Genomic DNA, 15644 nt, shown 5'->3' with positions numbered 1-15644 from the left:
AAAAAAAAAAAAAAAAAAAAAAAAAAAAAATTGATATAAACATACTAAGTAAATATTATATTAAGTAAATAAGTAACATAAAGTAAATTTTTATATTTCCAAGGGTAGTGGAAATGTAAGGCTGAGGCAGAAAAGAGGTTAGTTAGTAGGATTTAGTGATTATTGAGTATAAAAAGTTAGGGGGCAGAGAGAAATCTCAGATGATTCATAGGTTTCTAGGCTGTTCACAAGCATTTAAACTGAAATTGTCAGGTGAGTAGAGAAGAGTAGCAGGTCTGCAGGGAAGATTAACTTTTTTCTACGCATGTGAATATTTATATAGGATATTAATTCTATTATAGCCTCCAGATACGGTCTCAGAGGAATGCTTTATAACAAAGCATGACAGTCTTATGCTTTCTATATTATATGTTTTTCTATTGTTGATTTAAAATGTGTTTTACTTTTCTCTTTTTTGTAGCGGATGAGAGCTCTGAAGATTCCTTAAGCAGGTAGTATTTTACAGATTAAAAAAATATATTAACTAAAGGAATACAGAGAAAAGAAACTTATCTGTTGAGTGCCCTACTCTGAGCTAGACACCTTATTATGTGCTTCTCCATATAGTCATCCCAACAGCTTTGCAAAGTATCTGTGCTATTATAACCCAATGGTGTAGTTCAGAGAGGTTCATTAATTGGCCCATGACCTCACAGTTAGCAAGCAACTGACCCATGATTTGACCATCAGCTCGCTTGGCTCCCAAATCCCTTCTCTTGCCCCTCAACATAGATTGATAGAGACCTATGCAGCACTGGATCAAGGTACAGGTCCAAATCAGATCAATTCAGAGAGCTACATTTAGTTACATGTTAACTGTTAGAGTTTTTCTTAGGAGCCTGGTCAGTCCAACAGTTTGTCTTAATATGTTTGATAATTGCTGTGGTAACTAGTACTTTGTCTTTATCATCAAAGGTTTTAGGCCAGATCTCACCTAACTGTGGCCACAGGGCCATACAGTTTACATAAGCAAACGAGACAAGTCTTAGAAAGGAATTATTTTACTGTAAGTGAAGGCTGTCTACATATAGACCATATTGTGTTAATTATACTTAGCATCTAGTTAGAGGATGTTTCTGATTTATGTCTCTACCTACTGACTTCTCAGTTTGGCGTTCCTTTAGGCTAGTACCCCAGCTCCATCTGAGTTGCGTAAAGGATATGATTTTGTTTCTCTTTAAAAAAAAAAAGAAAACTGCATAGTATTCTATGGGGTGAGTTGTGTGTGTGTGTGTGTGTGTGTGTGTGTGTGTGTGTGTGTGTGTATATATATACACATATATACACACACCCACCCACCATATATGTATAAAACATATATATGTAACACATGTATATAAAATGTTTTATATATATATATGTATATATATATATAACATTTTCTTTATTCAGCCAACAGTGTTCTATTATTTTTTTCAATTTCTGCCAGCTAACTATTTCTCATTTTCCTATCAACAGAATCAAAAGCATATGGAATTTTAGGATTTTAAGGAATCAGACTAATCAAAATGCCATTTAGTACTGCAATCTGTATTTAACATTTTGGTCAAATGGTTCAGATGGAGAACCTCAAAGAGATTAAATTGATTTATTTGGATATGACATCCAAACTCATTTCAGAGCACAGTACTCTTCCTTCTTTATCATCCTACAGTTAATATTTGAATAATAGAAGGGTGAGTGGGCCAGGTGCAGTGGCTCACACCTGTAATCACAGCACATTGGGAGGCCAAGGAGGGTGGATCACAAAGTCAGGAGATTGAGACCATACAGGCTAAAATGGTGAAACCCCCTTTGCTACTAAAAATACAAAACATTAGGCTGGCATGGTGATGTAGTGTTCTCAGCTACTTGGAAGGCTGAGGCAGGAGAATTGCTTGAACCTGGGAGGCGGAGGTTGCGGTGAGCCAAGATGGTGCCACTGTACTCCAGCTTGGGCGACAGAGTGAGACTCCATCTCAAAAAAAAATAAAATAAAATAAAAATAAACGGTGAGTAGATATAGTGAATCCAGTGGAAGAGCAAAGAATGGAATTAGCAGAGGAAGGCCAAGTTTGAAGAGAAACAACACTGGGTTGGATAGGAACAGGGCTTTTGGAAAAGAGATCAGAATATTGAGGTTTCTGACAAATTTGATAATGATAAATGATAGGAATGAAGCATAAAGGATATTGGGAATTATCTAGAAAGGCATATTAAAATAGGGGGTTCAGGGGAGTCCTGAACAGGTTGCTGCTTTTTTGTATAATAGGAAGAACTGACAAACTTTCAAGGTTTCTACGGAAAAATGTTAAAATAATTTGAGCCACTGGGGAGAGTCTCTACAGCCAATAGGAATGTGCTATAACTACTTCGACCTCAATTTATAGAGTGATGGCTTAAGTACTTTGGAGCTGGAGGCTGCTGAACTACATAGATCTGTGGCCCAGGGAAGGTGTCCCCTCACCTCTGCCTCATTTCCCAATTCTCTAATGTTCTTCCCATGGGCATGTAGGGTAGTGCAGGAGTAGGATTGGCTGGCAAGTCAGTCATGGAGCTTCAGTTGGGTAGTTGGTAACATGGCTATGCTGGTGGCGGATGACTGAGACTCCATTTAGCTTGTTTTCCAGGAGCAGGAAATAGAGAGCTCCTACTCTTGGGCATTTGAGACCATCCTTTCAGGAATTTGTGCTTTTGTAGGATGAATACTTAAAGGTTAGAGATGCCAGGGACCCCTGCAGAAGAGGGAGCCCATAGGAGGGAAGGTATTTAGATACTTAGAGAAATATAGGTGCAACTACCAGGACCCTTTCTCCAGCAGTCTTTTCTTTGGGTATCTGAGTTCCTATGAAGATTTTTAAGGGCTTGGTAGTTTATGTGGTCCGGAATAAGGCAGGACCTCTGTAGGGAAAATAATGGATTTTATAACTTTTAATGTTTTAATGTTTCTGGGATGAGTAGTACCAATAATAGCACATACATTTGTATTTTGACTTTTGTCCTTCTAGCTTTCAGACATTTCAGACATTTCAAGGGACTCCCTATCCTGTTTTAGGGTAAAGGGAAGCAGTGAGGCCTTAAGTGGTTTCCATGTCGAAGAACTGCCATTTTTGAGTGACACAGATTAGTCTTTGAACTGGAGATAGATAGTGGAGAAGGGACAGTGTATCTTTCTACCTGGCTTTATTTTTTTATATTTTTTGAGACAGTGTCTTGCCCTGTCACCCAGGCTGGAATGCAGTGGTGCAGTCTCACCTCACTGCAACTTCTGCCTCCTGAGTTCAAGCAATTCTCTTGCCCCATCATCCTGAATAGCTGGGATTACAAGCATGTGTCACTACGCCTGGTTAATTTTTGTATTGTAATAGAAACAGTTTCACCACATTGGCCAGGCTGGTCTCAAACTCCTGGGCTCAGGTTATCTTCCTGCCTCCACCTCTCAAAGTTATGGGATTACAGCCGTGAGCCACTGCATCTGGTCTCCACCATGTTTTAGATTATCAGGTTTGTTCTGGTTCAGGTAACAAAAGTTATATCAGCCATTAATTGGATTTTCAGTTCAGTCTTCAGGACGGACAATTTGTGAAGACAAAATATTCCCAGGCTCTGCCAATATCTTGGCTGTCACTATTTGTTATAGAACTAAGATTGAGTCTTTATTGAATATTTAATAGGTTTGGAGAGGTAGAGGTAGCAATAGGTAACTAAAATCTTTTTCAAAAACCGAATTTTAATTATATCAAGAAACATCACTTAATAGTTGACCTTTCACCATATTTTTGTTCTTATTTTTTTGGAGAGGGCATCCAGATTGAACTAGGAGGTTTTTGTCTTGTTTTTAAAGAAATTTAAAGAAATTAATTCACTCATTTTTTGTATATTTTTATTCTAAAGGCTTTCTGGCAAACCAGGTATTGATGATTCATGGCCTACCTCAGATGATGAAGATGTCAATTTTGATATCAAGGTAAAGTGCTCTCTCATGAAATTCATGTTTTCACTCTGAATCTAGTTTCGTATAGTATTCTCTTAAAATTTGGCAGTGGTCTACTTATCACCGTTTTCTATTTGTAATGGAAAAGTGGTCAGAGGAAGCCATTTTATAGAAATATAACCGGTTGAATTCTTTTTTTTTAAACTTTGGTAAATAACAAAGGATTGATAAATAATGTGATAGAGTGGGGATTGCAAAAAAAAAAAAAAAAAAAGAACGCCCTGGAAAATACGTAGTGATAGGAAAATTGTATTGGGAAAAGATTTCCTACAGTAGAGGAAATACAAAATTTGGTCAAAATTTGTATGGATAAGCACTCCTACTGTGATTTTAAAATCTTTTTTCATTTTTCTCTGTAGTAAGAATGTTACAGCTTTCAGGAAGTAGTAGATGACCATGTTTAACTAATTGTATGACTTAAACTCTTTACTACAGAAGTGTTTTTTAAAAACTGATTCTAAATCCTAATCAGTATTATCAGGTATCTCTTATGAACCAAAGTCTGTGTTACAGATCTGTGCTTCTGCATGTGCCTTAGTATGCTTAAAGCTTTTCCTTTTCTTCCTTGACTTAAGCTCACACTTGATTAGTCATGCCTCTCTTTTTCTTTCCCCCTACACTTTCATCTTTTAAAAATGATTTATCTCAGCCTAGACTTTTCCTCGCAGCATACATTTCTTCAGTGACTGTTATTTCAGTCCATGTTTGTCTTCATTTGTAGCATATTTAGGTGTACCTTTCTATTTTGTAGCGATGTGTGGCTTTTATTCAGCAATCATTGACTCACAAGGATTATTTTTGTTTTTTTCTCTCTTTCTTGTAAGGAGCTGAATTTATATAATCATTTTTTTTTTAGCTTTTTGACAAACAGAATAGAACCAGCCTATAGTATTTGCAATGCCAACCCACTTAAGTAAGATATACTAAGAACAAAATGCTTACAGTTTCTCTCACAAGAAGTAATTCATGCAAATATAAATCATGCATATACATTTCAGAAAATATGTAATTAATTTAAATGTCTTAATGTTTGAATTTTATAATACTCTACCTAGGAATAAATTTTTATTCTAGGCTAATGTGGTTAAGAAAATAATTGAATAGATATCATAGTATTTATATAATAATCAACTATGGGTAAAGGTAATAACCTTTGGAGAATATCTGTATCATCTCACATAATCCTTACCCCATGAGAAGATGTAGTAAATAGCAGAATTGAGGTTTAAAGCTACATCTGAGTGACTCCAAAATCTGTTTTTTGTGTTAATTGTGACTATTACAATTATTTTATCAAATTTGATACTTGTTATTTTTAAAACTTGTTATTCTTATTTTTGTTTTCTAGAATGTCCCAAAACCAAGCTTAGCAAAGCTAATGACTGCTTCTCAGCAATCCAAGAAAAACTGTAAGCTGTTTGAAGACTGCTTATTCTTTTGTTACTCATTGAGTCTTAATTACATATGTTTTCATTTACTCTGTATTTTGTTTTTACTGTAGTAGAAGCAACATATGACATTGTGAGAACAGGAAATAGAACTTCGTTTGAGGATAGAGATTCTGATAGTCAAGATGAAGTTGTGATTGAAAGCCTTCCTACAACATCAATCAAAGTCCAGGGCTTTTCTCATCCTACCAATCCATTACCTGACCCTCTTCCGAAACTTTCCCACAAGTCGTTAGCAAACCCTGGTCTTACAAAGGTACGTTGTTTTTAAAAAAACTTTTTTCCCATACCCTTCCCTTGCCCCCACAATCCACATAATGAGGCATCTATTGAGATGATCATATGGTTTTTGTTTCTAATTCTGTTTATGTGTTGAATCACATTTATTGACTTGCTTAAGTTGAACCATCCCTTCATCCTTGGAATGAAACCCACTTGACCATGGTGAATTATTGCTTTTTGATATGCTGTTGGATTTGTTTTGCTAGTATTTTCTTGAGGATTTTTGTATCTTTATTCATCAGAGATATTGGTCTGCAGTTTTCTTTTATTGTTATGTCCTTTCTTGGCTTTGGTATTAGGATGATACTGGCTTCATAGAATGAGTAGGAAGGATTTCCCCCTTCTCAGTCTTTCAGAATAGTTTCAGTAGAATTCTTACCAGTTCTTCTTTGAATGTCTGGTAGAATTTAGCTGTGATTCAGTGTGGCCCTGGGCTTTTTTCTTGTTGGCAGTTTTAAAATTACTGATTCAGTCTCACTGCTTATTACTGGTCTATTCATGATTTCTATTTCTTCCTGATACAAGCTAGAGGAATTATGTGTTTCTAAGAATTTATCCATTTCCTGTAGATTTTCTAGTTTGTGTTCATAGAGGTATTCACAGTAGTTTTGATCTTTTGTGTTTCTGTGGTATCAGTTGTAATATCTCCACATTCATTCCTACTTGAGCTTATTTGAATCATCTCTCTTTTCTCAGTTAACGTAGCTCGTAGTCTATCAACTGTGTATCTTAAAAAAAAAAAAAAAAAAAAACTGCCAGGCGTGGTGCCTCACGCCTGTAATCCCAGCACTTTGGAAGGCCTAGGCGGGTGGATTACCTGAGGTCAGGAGTTTGAGACCAGCCTGGCCAATGTGGTGAAACCGTGTCTCTACTAAAAATACAAAAAAATTAGCCGGGCATGGTGGCGGGTGCCTGTAATCCCAGCTACTCAGGAGGCTGAGGCAGGAGAATCACTTGAACCTGGGAGGTAGAGGTTATAGTGAGCCAAGATCATGCCATTACACTTCAGCCTGGGCAACAAGAGTGAAACTCCAACTCAAAAAAAACCCCAAAAAACCCAACTTTCGTTTCATTTTGTTTTGTTTCATTTTGTATTGTTTTTGGTTATAAATACATTTAGTTCTGCTCTGATCTTTGTTATTTCTTTTCTTCTCCTAGTTTTGGGTTTGGTTTATTCTTGTTTTTCTAGTTTCCTAAGGTGTGATGTTAGCACTGATTTTCTATGTCACAGAGGTTTTGATAATTCATGGCATTGTTACTTATTTCAAAACATTTTTATTTTTTATTTTTTTATTGTTTTTGAGATGAAGTCTCGCTCTTGTCCCCCTGGCCTCCCATTCATCATCTTAGGAAAAAAAAGAGAGAAAGTAAATTTCAGTATAAACTTTCTTAGAGAAATGAATCCAGCAATTATTTGTTTCTGTAGATATTTTGATTTATCTTGTGCTCGTAATTAATATCTGTATGTAATGGACACATATGCACACACAAAATGAAAGTGATCAAAATTTATTATTGTTTTCTAAAATAAACTACCTCTTATAAAAGGAAAGATTGCCAAGGAAATTTATGAAATTGTCTCTGGAAGATATTTTTTACTTTTAAAAGTGTCTCCAGCAATGAGGACATTTTATATTATCATCAGGAAGCTTTGTTAACTTTAGTATCATAGTTATTAAACTTTGCTTATAAATTTGTTCATCTCTAAAACTCAGAATCCTGCTGACTTGATTTCTTAGTCCTTTTCTCTCTTCATGTAAATACTGGTCTTGCTTGATAATCATAGCTGTATTTGAAGACTCTTAAATCTTCATCTTGGATAATCATAGCTTTCTTTTCTTTCCTTTTGTTTTTTTTGAGATGGAGGCTTGCTCTGTCGCCCAGGCTGGAGTGTGGTGGCAGGTCTCAGCTTACTGCAACCTCTGTTTCCCAGGTTGAAGCAATTCTTGCGCCTCAGCCTCCTTAGTAACTGGAACTACAGGTGTGCACCACCACACGTGGCTAATTTTTGTATTTTTAGTAGAGATGGGGTTTTGCTATGTTGGCTGGTCTCTAACTCTCGGCATTCAGTGATCTGCCCACCTCAGCCTCCCAAAGTGCTGAGATTACAGGCGTGAGCCACTGCACCTGGCCTTGTTTTTTTTTTTAAATACAGAGTTTCTGTCACCCAGGTTGGAGTGCAGTGGCATGATCAAGGCTCACTGAAGCTTAAATCTTCTGGGTCTGGCTTTAGCCTCCCATGGGACCATGGGCATGCACCACCATGCCCAGCTAGTTATTTATTTTTTGTAGAAATGGGGTCTCGATATGTTACCCAGGCTGGTTTCGAACTCCTGGACCCAAGTGATCCTCCCAAAGTCCTAAGATTGCAGGTGGGGCCCACTGCACCCAGCCTCAAATGTTGAAATATGCAACTGAAACCTTGAATCCCATGTTTTTTTCCTTTTTGTCTTTTCATTTTCAAAAGTTCAGAGTTCTGTTTAGGTTCATATTATTCTACCAGTTTACTGTATTTTACAAATATTTATCTTCTTAAGACCATATGCTTTTCCTGAAGTCATCTACTTCTACTCCAAATGTATTTATCCAAATCTGTCTTCTAAGTCCCCTGGGTGGGCTGGGTGCAGTGGCTCATGCCTGTAATTCCAGCACTTGGGGAGGCTGAGGCTGGCGGAGCATTTGAGCTTGGGAGTTGGTGACCAGCCTGGGTAACACGGTGAAACCTTGTCTCTTAAAAAAAAGTCCTGAAATTTTTCTTTCTTTTTTTTTTAACATATTTTTATTTATAATTCTATTTCCCAGTGATATTTTCTTTTTTTTTTTTCCATTTATTTATTTTATTGCATTTTAGGTTTTGGGGTACATGTGAAGAACATGCAAGATCGTTGCATAGGTACACATGTGGCAGTGTGATTTGCTGCCTTCCTCCCCATCACCTACATCTGGCATCTCTCCCCTTGCTATCTCTCCCCAACTCCTCACCCCCCACCGTCCCTCCCCTTTTTCCCCCAACTGACCCCAGTGTGTAGTGCTCCCCTCTCTGTGTCCATGTGTTCTCATTGTTCAACATCCGCCTGTGAGTGAGAACAACTCCACAGCTTCTGCACGGCAAAAGAAACAGTCATTAGAGTGAATCGGCAACCAACAGAATGGGAAAAAATTTTTGCAATTTACCCATCTGACAAAGGGCTGATATCCAGAATTTACAAAGAACTAAAACAGATTTACAAGAAAAAAATAAGCCCATTCAAAAATGGGCAAAGGATATGAAAAGATACTTTACAAAAGAAATTTTTCTAAGTCTCCTGGATGCCTTGAATTTTATATTAATATGTCCCAACTGAAGACATTGTTTCTGACCCTTTCCCGACTCTTTGTAATCTACTCTGTCCGCTGGTTTCCCTATCCCAGTAAATTACACATAGGAAGTAGCACTGAAACATTGAAGCAGGAGAAATCTTCCACTACAGTTTTCCCTCAAATTATGAATCCAGTCACTCACCAAGTTCCTTATTTTCTACCTGCTTACTATTTCTCATATCTTACTACTACAACTTACTTTTTTTTTTTTGAGGTTGCCAAAAGAAAATGTGACCACTCCACTGTTCTCTCCCTTGACACATGAGGATTACAATTTGAGATGAGATTTGGGTGGGGACACAGGGCCAAACCATATCACTGCACTGGGTCTATCTCATAGTATGGACCTGTCTTTGCAGCATTTCCTGAGCTTCCCAGGTGGAACTCATTGTTCTCTTTTGTGCCGTTACTGTCCTTTATTCACTTCGGTTTTAGAACTAATGAATTAAACTTTTCTGTTCTTCTTGTTTTTGTTTATCTCTATCCCCACTTGATTACTATAGGGAAGAATCTGTCCTCTGTTTCTATTTTTAGTTTTTCCCAGGATAGTGCCTGTGATGTGATAGACACAATAAGTGCTTATTGGTTTACTGACTGGTATCATTTGGATGTGTGTCCTGCCCCAAATCTTATATTGAAATGTAATCCCCAGTGTTGGAGGTGGGACCTTGTGGGAGGTAATTGGATCATACAGGCAGATTTGTAATGAATGGTTTAGCACCATCCCCATTGGTAATGTCTTTGAGATAGCAAGTGAGTTCTCATGGGATCTGCTTCTTTAAAAGTGTGTAGCACCTCTGACCTTGCTCTCTTGCCCTGGCCCTGCCATGTGAGACACCTGCCCCCTCTTTGCCTTCTGCCATGATTACAAGTTTCCTGAGGCCTCCCCAGAAGCAGAAGCTGCTATGCTTCCTATACAGCCTGCAGAACCATGAGCCAATGAAACCTTTTTTTCATAAATTACCCAGTCAGGTGTTTCTTTTTAAAAAAAGTATGCCCCCATCTTGGATAACCAGGTATTTCTTTATGGTAGTTTAAGAACCGACTAGTACAGTGACTGATTGAATGGGTAAGTGAATAAATATAGTGTTTTCTGAAGTTTTTTTTTTTGTTGTTGTTTTTTTTTTAAATAGGAAGGAACAACAAAGCCAGCCACTGGAAAAAAAGAAAATGGTCTTGATACTATTGAAAGTCCTCCACTAGAGCAAACAGATAATGACAATTTGACTTATGTTGATGAAGTGCCCAAAAATAATAGAAGTGGTAAGTTAGTGGATGTCTCTGAATATTTTTCTATCCTTAAATTCTATTCTAGGGGCCAGGTCATGGTGGCTTACACCTGTAATCCCAGCACTTTGGGAGACCAAGATCAGCAGATCACCTGAGGTCAGGAGTTTGAGACCAGCCTAGCCAACATGGTGAAACCCTGTCTCTATTAAAAATACAAAAATTAGCTGGCGGTGGTGGTGTGTGCTTATAATCCCAGCTACTCAGGAGGCTAAGGCAGGAGAGTTGCTTGAACCTGGGAGATGGAAGTTACAGTGGGCTGAGATCACTCTGCTGCAGTCCAGCCTGGGCAACAGAGCAAGAATCTGTCTCAAAAGAAAAAAAAATTCTATTCTAAGACAACCAATTAACATATGCAGACTCAAAATATTATATTCATTTAAAAATATTTTTATTTTGCTGTCTTTATTCATACTGCTAATTTTTTCCTGAGACTGTGTCAACCTTGTGAAATACTTTTTTGCTATTATTTTTATTTTATTGAAATGTTCATGAATGGAGATAGACTTGTATATATATTTAATTTTTTTGTTAATTTTATTTTCTATTTTTGTATATATATGTGTTTAAAACTTGTAATACTAAATATTCTCATGAATATATCTGTGTATAACATTTTATAGATATGATGACCGCATTAGGATTAGGACAAGAGGAAGACATAGAATCACCTTGGGATTCTGAGGTACTATCTATTGTTACTGTTATTTTAAAATATAAGCATTGGGTGATGTTAAAACATAAAAGGGATACTTTGACTTGACTTTTTTACCTCTGTGTAGATCCATAAGGAACTTCTTTCTTATATTTTTCAATTCGTAATTAATAAAGTATGTGCTAAGTATATGACTGCGGCATAGTATAAATTCTGCTAATTTGCAAGATTCATTTAAGAATCCAGTGTATTCAATAACAGGTGTCATAAAAAAAAAAAAAAAAAATGAATCCAGTGTAAAACAAAATAAAAACAAACAAACAAACAAAAAAGAATCCAGAGTAGGAAAGTGCAAAAAAAAGAAAAAAGAAAAAAAAGGCTTAGAAATCACAGTGGATCAGTGTGCATTCTGAAGTTGTTTATCTAAAAACTAGAGAATTATTTCAGGTCAACCTATGGTCAAATGTATGACTCTATGTTATGTATGGATGAGTAAAAGTCCTAATGAAATTCAGAGAGAAACAGTTTGGAATGCAGTTTTTTTTTTTTTTTGGATAACTTGGAATTTGAAAAGATAACACCTGGGCCTTTAAAGTATTAATATATACTTGTATGGATCTGCAAGGAACATTTCAACATTTCAAGAGAAGGAAGAATGTGGAGAATGCTGACAGTTTGGTTGAGTGGTGGTGTAATAAGTAGAAATGATTTTCAAAATCATTTTCAATGACTTAATAAATATTGAGGGTACTTTTTGTAAACCTGTAGGCAGTACTGTCAAGAAAAGAATGGGAGGCCGGGTGCGGTGGCTCAAGCCTGTAATCCCAGCACTTTGGGAGGCCGAGGCGGGTGGATCACGAGGTCAAGAGATCAAGACCATCCTGGTCAACATGGTGAAACCCCGTCTCTATAAAACTACAAAAAATTAGCTGGGCATGGTGGCGTGTGCCTGTAATCCCAGCTACTCAGGAGGCTGAGGCAGGAGAATTGCCTGAACCCAGGAGGCGGAGGTTGCGGTGAGCCGAGATCGCGCCATTGCACTCCAGCCTGGGTAACAAGAGCGAAACTCTGTCTCAAAAAAAAAAAAAGAAAAGAATGGGAAAGTTGGAACAGGCCTGTGGATTTCTAATTTGGAGTATAAGTTTCAGTAGACAGTTACTGGAGATATCCTATAGGAATATAGTGAATTGACACTTGAGACCTTCCTAATGAGATTTTCAATGTTTGACCTTGAATAAATTTCTGTTTATTGAGTACTGACTATGTGCTAGGCTGTTAGACACCGAATATACAAGGTGAGGGCTTATGCTCTAGTAGCAGAAACTGAAAAACAAGTAAACCACAAACACTTACAAGTCACTATAAGTACTTCAGATGAAGAAAACAGAGAGCATTAGGTTAGAGAAAATTGAGGGAGTTTGCAGTTAGGATGGGGATTGGAGTGGGAGTGAAACTCTGTAGTCAGAGAAGATCTTTCTGAGTGTGACCTTAGATTGCCAACTAAAGGAAGAGAAGGAGCAGCCATGTGAAAGGCTAGGAGGAGGGCATTCTGGACAGAGGGCACAATCATCACATCTGTTTATCATTTTGCTCTTAACATCTTGGAATGACCAAGAAGCAGGAAGTGGAGTAACTCATCATTATTTTTATTATTATACTGCATAGAAAAGAAAATGTGCAAATAAATACCTGGCACATTTCAGATGCTTAATACATAAATGTTATTATTATTCTATTTTTATGAAAGCTTGCTATACTTTGAAATTATTATTATTTTTGTTATACTTTTAAGTTCTAGGGTATATGTGCAGAACGTGCAGGTTTGTTACATAGGTATACACGTGCCATGGTGGTTTGCCACATCTGTCACCCTGTCATCTGCATTAGGTATTTCTCCTAATGCTATCCCTCCCCTAGAAATTATTTCTTAATTGGGAAAGAGTTGTATACTCTATATTTGCTTGTTTTCTTTAAACATAAAGAAAAGTTTTTCTTACTGCTTTGTCATTTTAGTCAACCACTTTCCTATCAGTAAAAGTTTTATCACAAAGTATTTAGATTTTTCCAAGCTTTTGTTTACCTAAATGAAGCAGCTTTTGCAGTGTTCTGTTTATACTTACCATGACATATTCCAAAGTTTTTTATTATGCCAAATATCTTAACACTAAAAATTTCTGTAATTAGAAATATTTTAAATGTTTAATGCTGTACTATAGCAAGAATGTTCTATTTTTTAAAATACGCTTTTTTCCCCCTCTTAATCAGGCAGCCTCTGAACCAGAATAGGTTCAGAGAAGCTCCCCTGAATGCCATCTTATTTTTGGTGGGGCATATAAAGTAGAATTAAGTCTTTTGATATTAGTTCCTTGTTGGACTATGCACATAAGTGAATATTTTATCTGTTAATATGTGTCCTTGGTCATTCTGTGTTTGGTGTGCAGAGTCAATAGCCATCTAAAGATGAAAGATAAGCTTAATCTAGAGAGCATATGTGAGGTTCTTTGTTGAAATGTTTTGGTTTTCAGTACACACTTATCTTATTTTTAAGTCTAATTGCTTTTAAAATAGGAAATTCATATATATTTGAAAGTGATTAGAAGATCTTTAGTGACTCATTCTTCTTGTAAAATTGAAACTCATTATTGATATAATTTTAACAGAGTATCTCTGAGAATTTTCCACAGAAGTATGTTGATCCTTTAGCTGGGGCTGCAGATCAAAAAGAAAAAAATATAGGAAATGAACAAGCAGAAGGTAAGAGATATATTTTATTTTAATAAGGCCATTGGACAGAGTGTTTATTTAAAAACATGATTGTTGATATATTCTAATAGCCAAAGAAAATCACCTATTAAATGGATAGTAAGAATAAAGAGAGGTGAAATTGTGATAAGTTGTATATCTTAGGTGTCAGCAACAGGTTAAATTGCCACTGTCACTAAAGGAGCTGAATTGTTAGATCTATTTCAAAATACATTAAGACATGAGGAGAGCCAGGAAGTAAGGAAGAGGAAGGCAGAGAGTATAGAGAGTGAATGAAGAACAAAGACGCAATATATGANTATCTTAGGTGTCAGCAACAGGTTAAATTGCCACTGTCACTAAAGGAGCTGAATTGTTAGATCTATTTCAAAATACATTAAGACATGAGGAGAGCGAGGAAATGAGAATGAGGAAGGCAGAGAGTATAGAGAGTGAATGAAGAACAAAGACGCAATATATGAAATGGAGAGTGGCAAAATAAAATAATTATAATAGTACATCAGGCCGGGTGCGGTGCTCACGCCTGTAATCCCAGCACTTTGGGAGGCTGAGGTGGGCATATCACTTGAGGTCAGGAGTTTGAGACCAGCCTGGCCAACATGGTGAAACCCCATCTCTATTAAAGATACAAAAATTAGCTGAGTGTGGCGGCATGCACCTGTAATCCCAGTTACTCGGGAGACTGAGGCAGGAGAATTGCTTGAACCTGGGAGGCGAAGGTTGCTGTGAGCTGAGATTGCATCACTGCACTCTAGCCTGGGTGACAGAGTGAGGCTTTGTCTCAAAAAAATAAAAAATAAAATAAATTAATTCTTTAGAAAATGGAAAGGCAGGGTATTAGAAAGGTAGGAAGAGTTTAAAATGAGCTTCCAGTACCAAAACTTGTCAGAGAAGTAGAGCAAAATTTTTGCACTCTTTCTATCCTCCTCACTGTTGGGAAGGCAAGGATGGAGGTACTGAACCATCTTTCTGACCTAGATGAATACAAGCATATATGGTCAGCCATATGTGTCTATAATTTGATGTTATAGAAAATGTAATTTCAGGCTGGGCATAGTGGCTCATGCCTGTAATCCCAGAACTTTGGGAGGCTGAAATGGGTAGATCACCTGAGGTTAGGAGTTTGAGACCAGCCTGGCCAACATGGTGAAACCTCTGTCTCTACTAAAAATACAAAAATTAGCCAGGCATGGTGGTGCATGCCTGTAATCCCAGCTACTTGGGAGGCTCGGGTAGGAGAATAGCTTGAACCCCGGAGACGGAAGTTGTAGTGAGTCGAGATTGCACCACTGCACTCCAGCCTGGGCAACAGAGCGAGATTGTCAAAAAAAAAAAAAAAAAAAAGAAAGTGTTACTTTATAGGATAATGTCTCAAAGGCCAAAAGAAGGTAATTGGAAAGAAGAGAGTAGGGTTGCTTATGGAGAGATCAAGGAAGCCATACTCTGATAAAAAACCCATGGCAACTCTATGTCTTGTAATACAGTTTCAGTTTGGGGGACGTGATAGGGAGGAACTTGATGCCAGATTCCAGAAGGATACGCTAATTTGAAAGAATGTTGGGCTGGGCATGGTGGCTGACAGCTGTAATCCCAGCACTTTGGGAGGCCGAAGCAGGTGGATCACGAGGTCAAGAGATTGACACCATCCTGGCCAACATGGTGAAACCCCATCTCTACTAAAATACAAAAAATTAGCCGGGTGTGGTTCTGCATGCCTATAGTCCCAGCTACTTGGAAGGGCAAGGCAGGGGAATCACTTGAACTCTGGAGGTGGAGGTTACAGTGAGCCGAGATTGCGCCACTGCACTCTAGCCTAGCGACAGAGCAAGACTTTGTC

At 37.4% G+C, this 15644-nt stretch overlaps 1 protein-coding gene across 3 annotated transcripts in view; it reads left to right on the top strand.

The window, feature by feature from the left end:
* ANKRD26 (ankyrin repeat domain 26) overlaps nucleotides 1-15644 on the top strand; it is a 93989-nt gene that overhangs the window by 21575 nt on the left and 56770 nt on the right. For all 3 annotated transcript variants that reach the window (XM_017535476.2, XM_017535475.2, XM_017535474.2), the window contains exons 6-12: nucleotides 461-491; nucleotides 3913-3985; nucleotides 5361-5421; nucleotides 5514-5716; nucleotides 10236-10365; nucleotides 11013-11074; nucleotides 13705-13798. In XM_017535476.2, coding sequence (XP_017390965.1) covers nucleotides 461-491; nucleotides 3913-3985; nucleotides 5361-5421; nucleotides 5514-5716; nucleotides 10236-10365; nucleotides 11013-11074; nucleotides 13705-13798 — 654 coding nt within the window. The remainder of the gene's footprint in view (nucleotides 1-460; nucleotides 492-3912; nucleotides 3986-5360; nucleotides 5422-5513; nucleotides 5717-10235; nucleotides 10366-11012; nucleotides 11075-13704; nucleotides 13799-15644) is intronic.

This window comes from Cebus imitator, unplaced genomic scaffold (assembly GCF_001604975.1).
Source record: "Cebus imitator isolate Cc_AM_T3 unplaced genomic scaffold, Cebus_imitator-1.0 Scaffold92, whole genome shotgun sequence".
Taxonomy (NCBI): domain Eukaryota; kingdom Metazoa; phylum Chordata; class Mammalia; order Primates; family Cebidae; genus Cebus; species Cebus imitator.
This window is presented reverse-complemented; position numbering and strand designations above follow the sequence as displayed.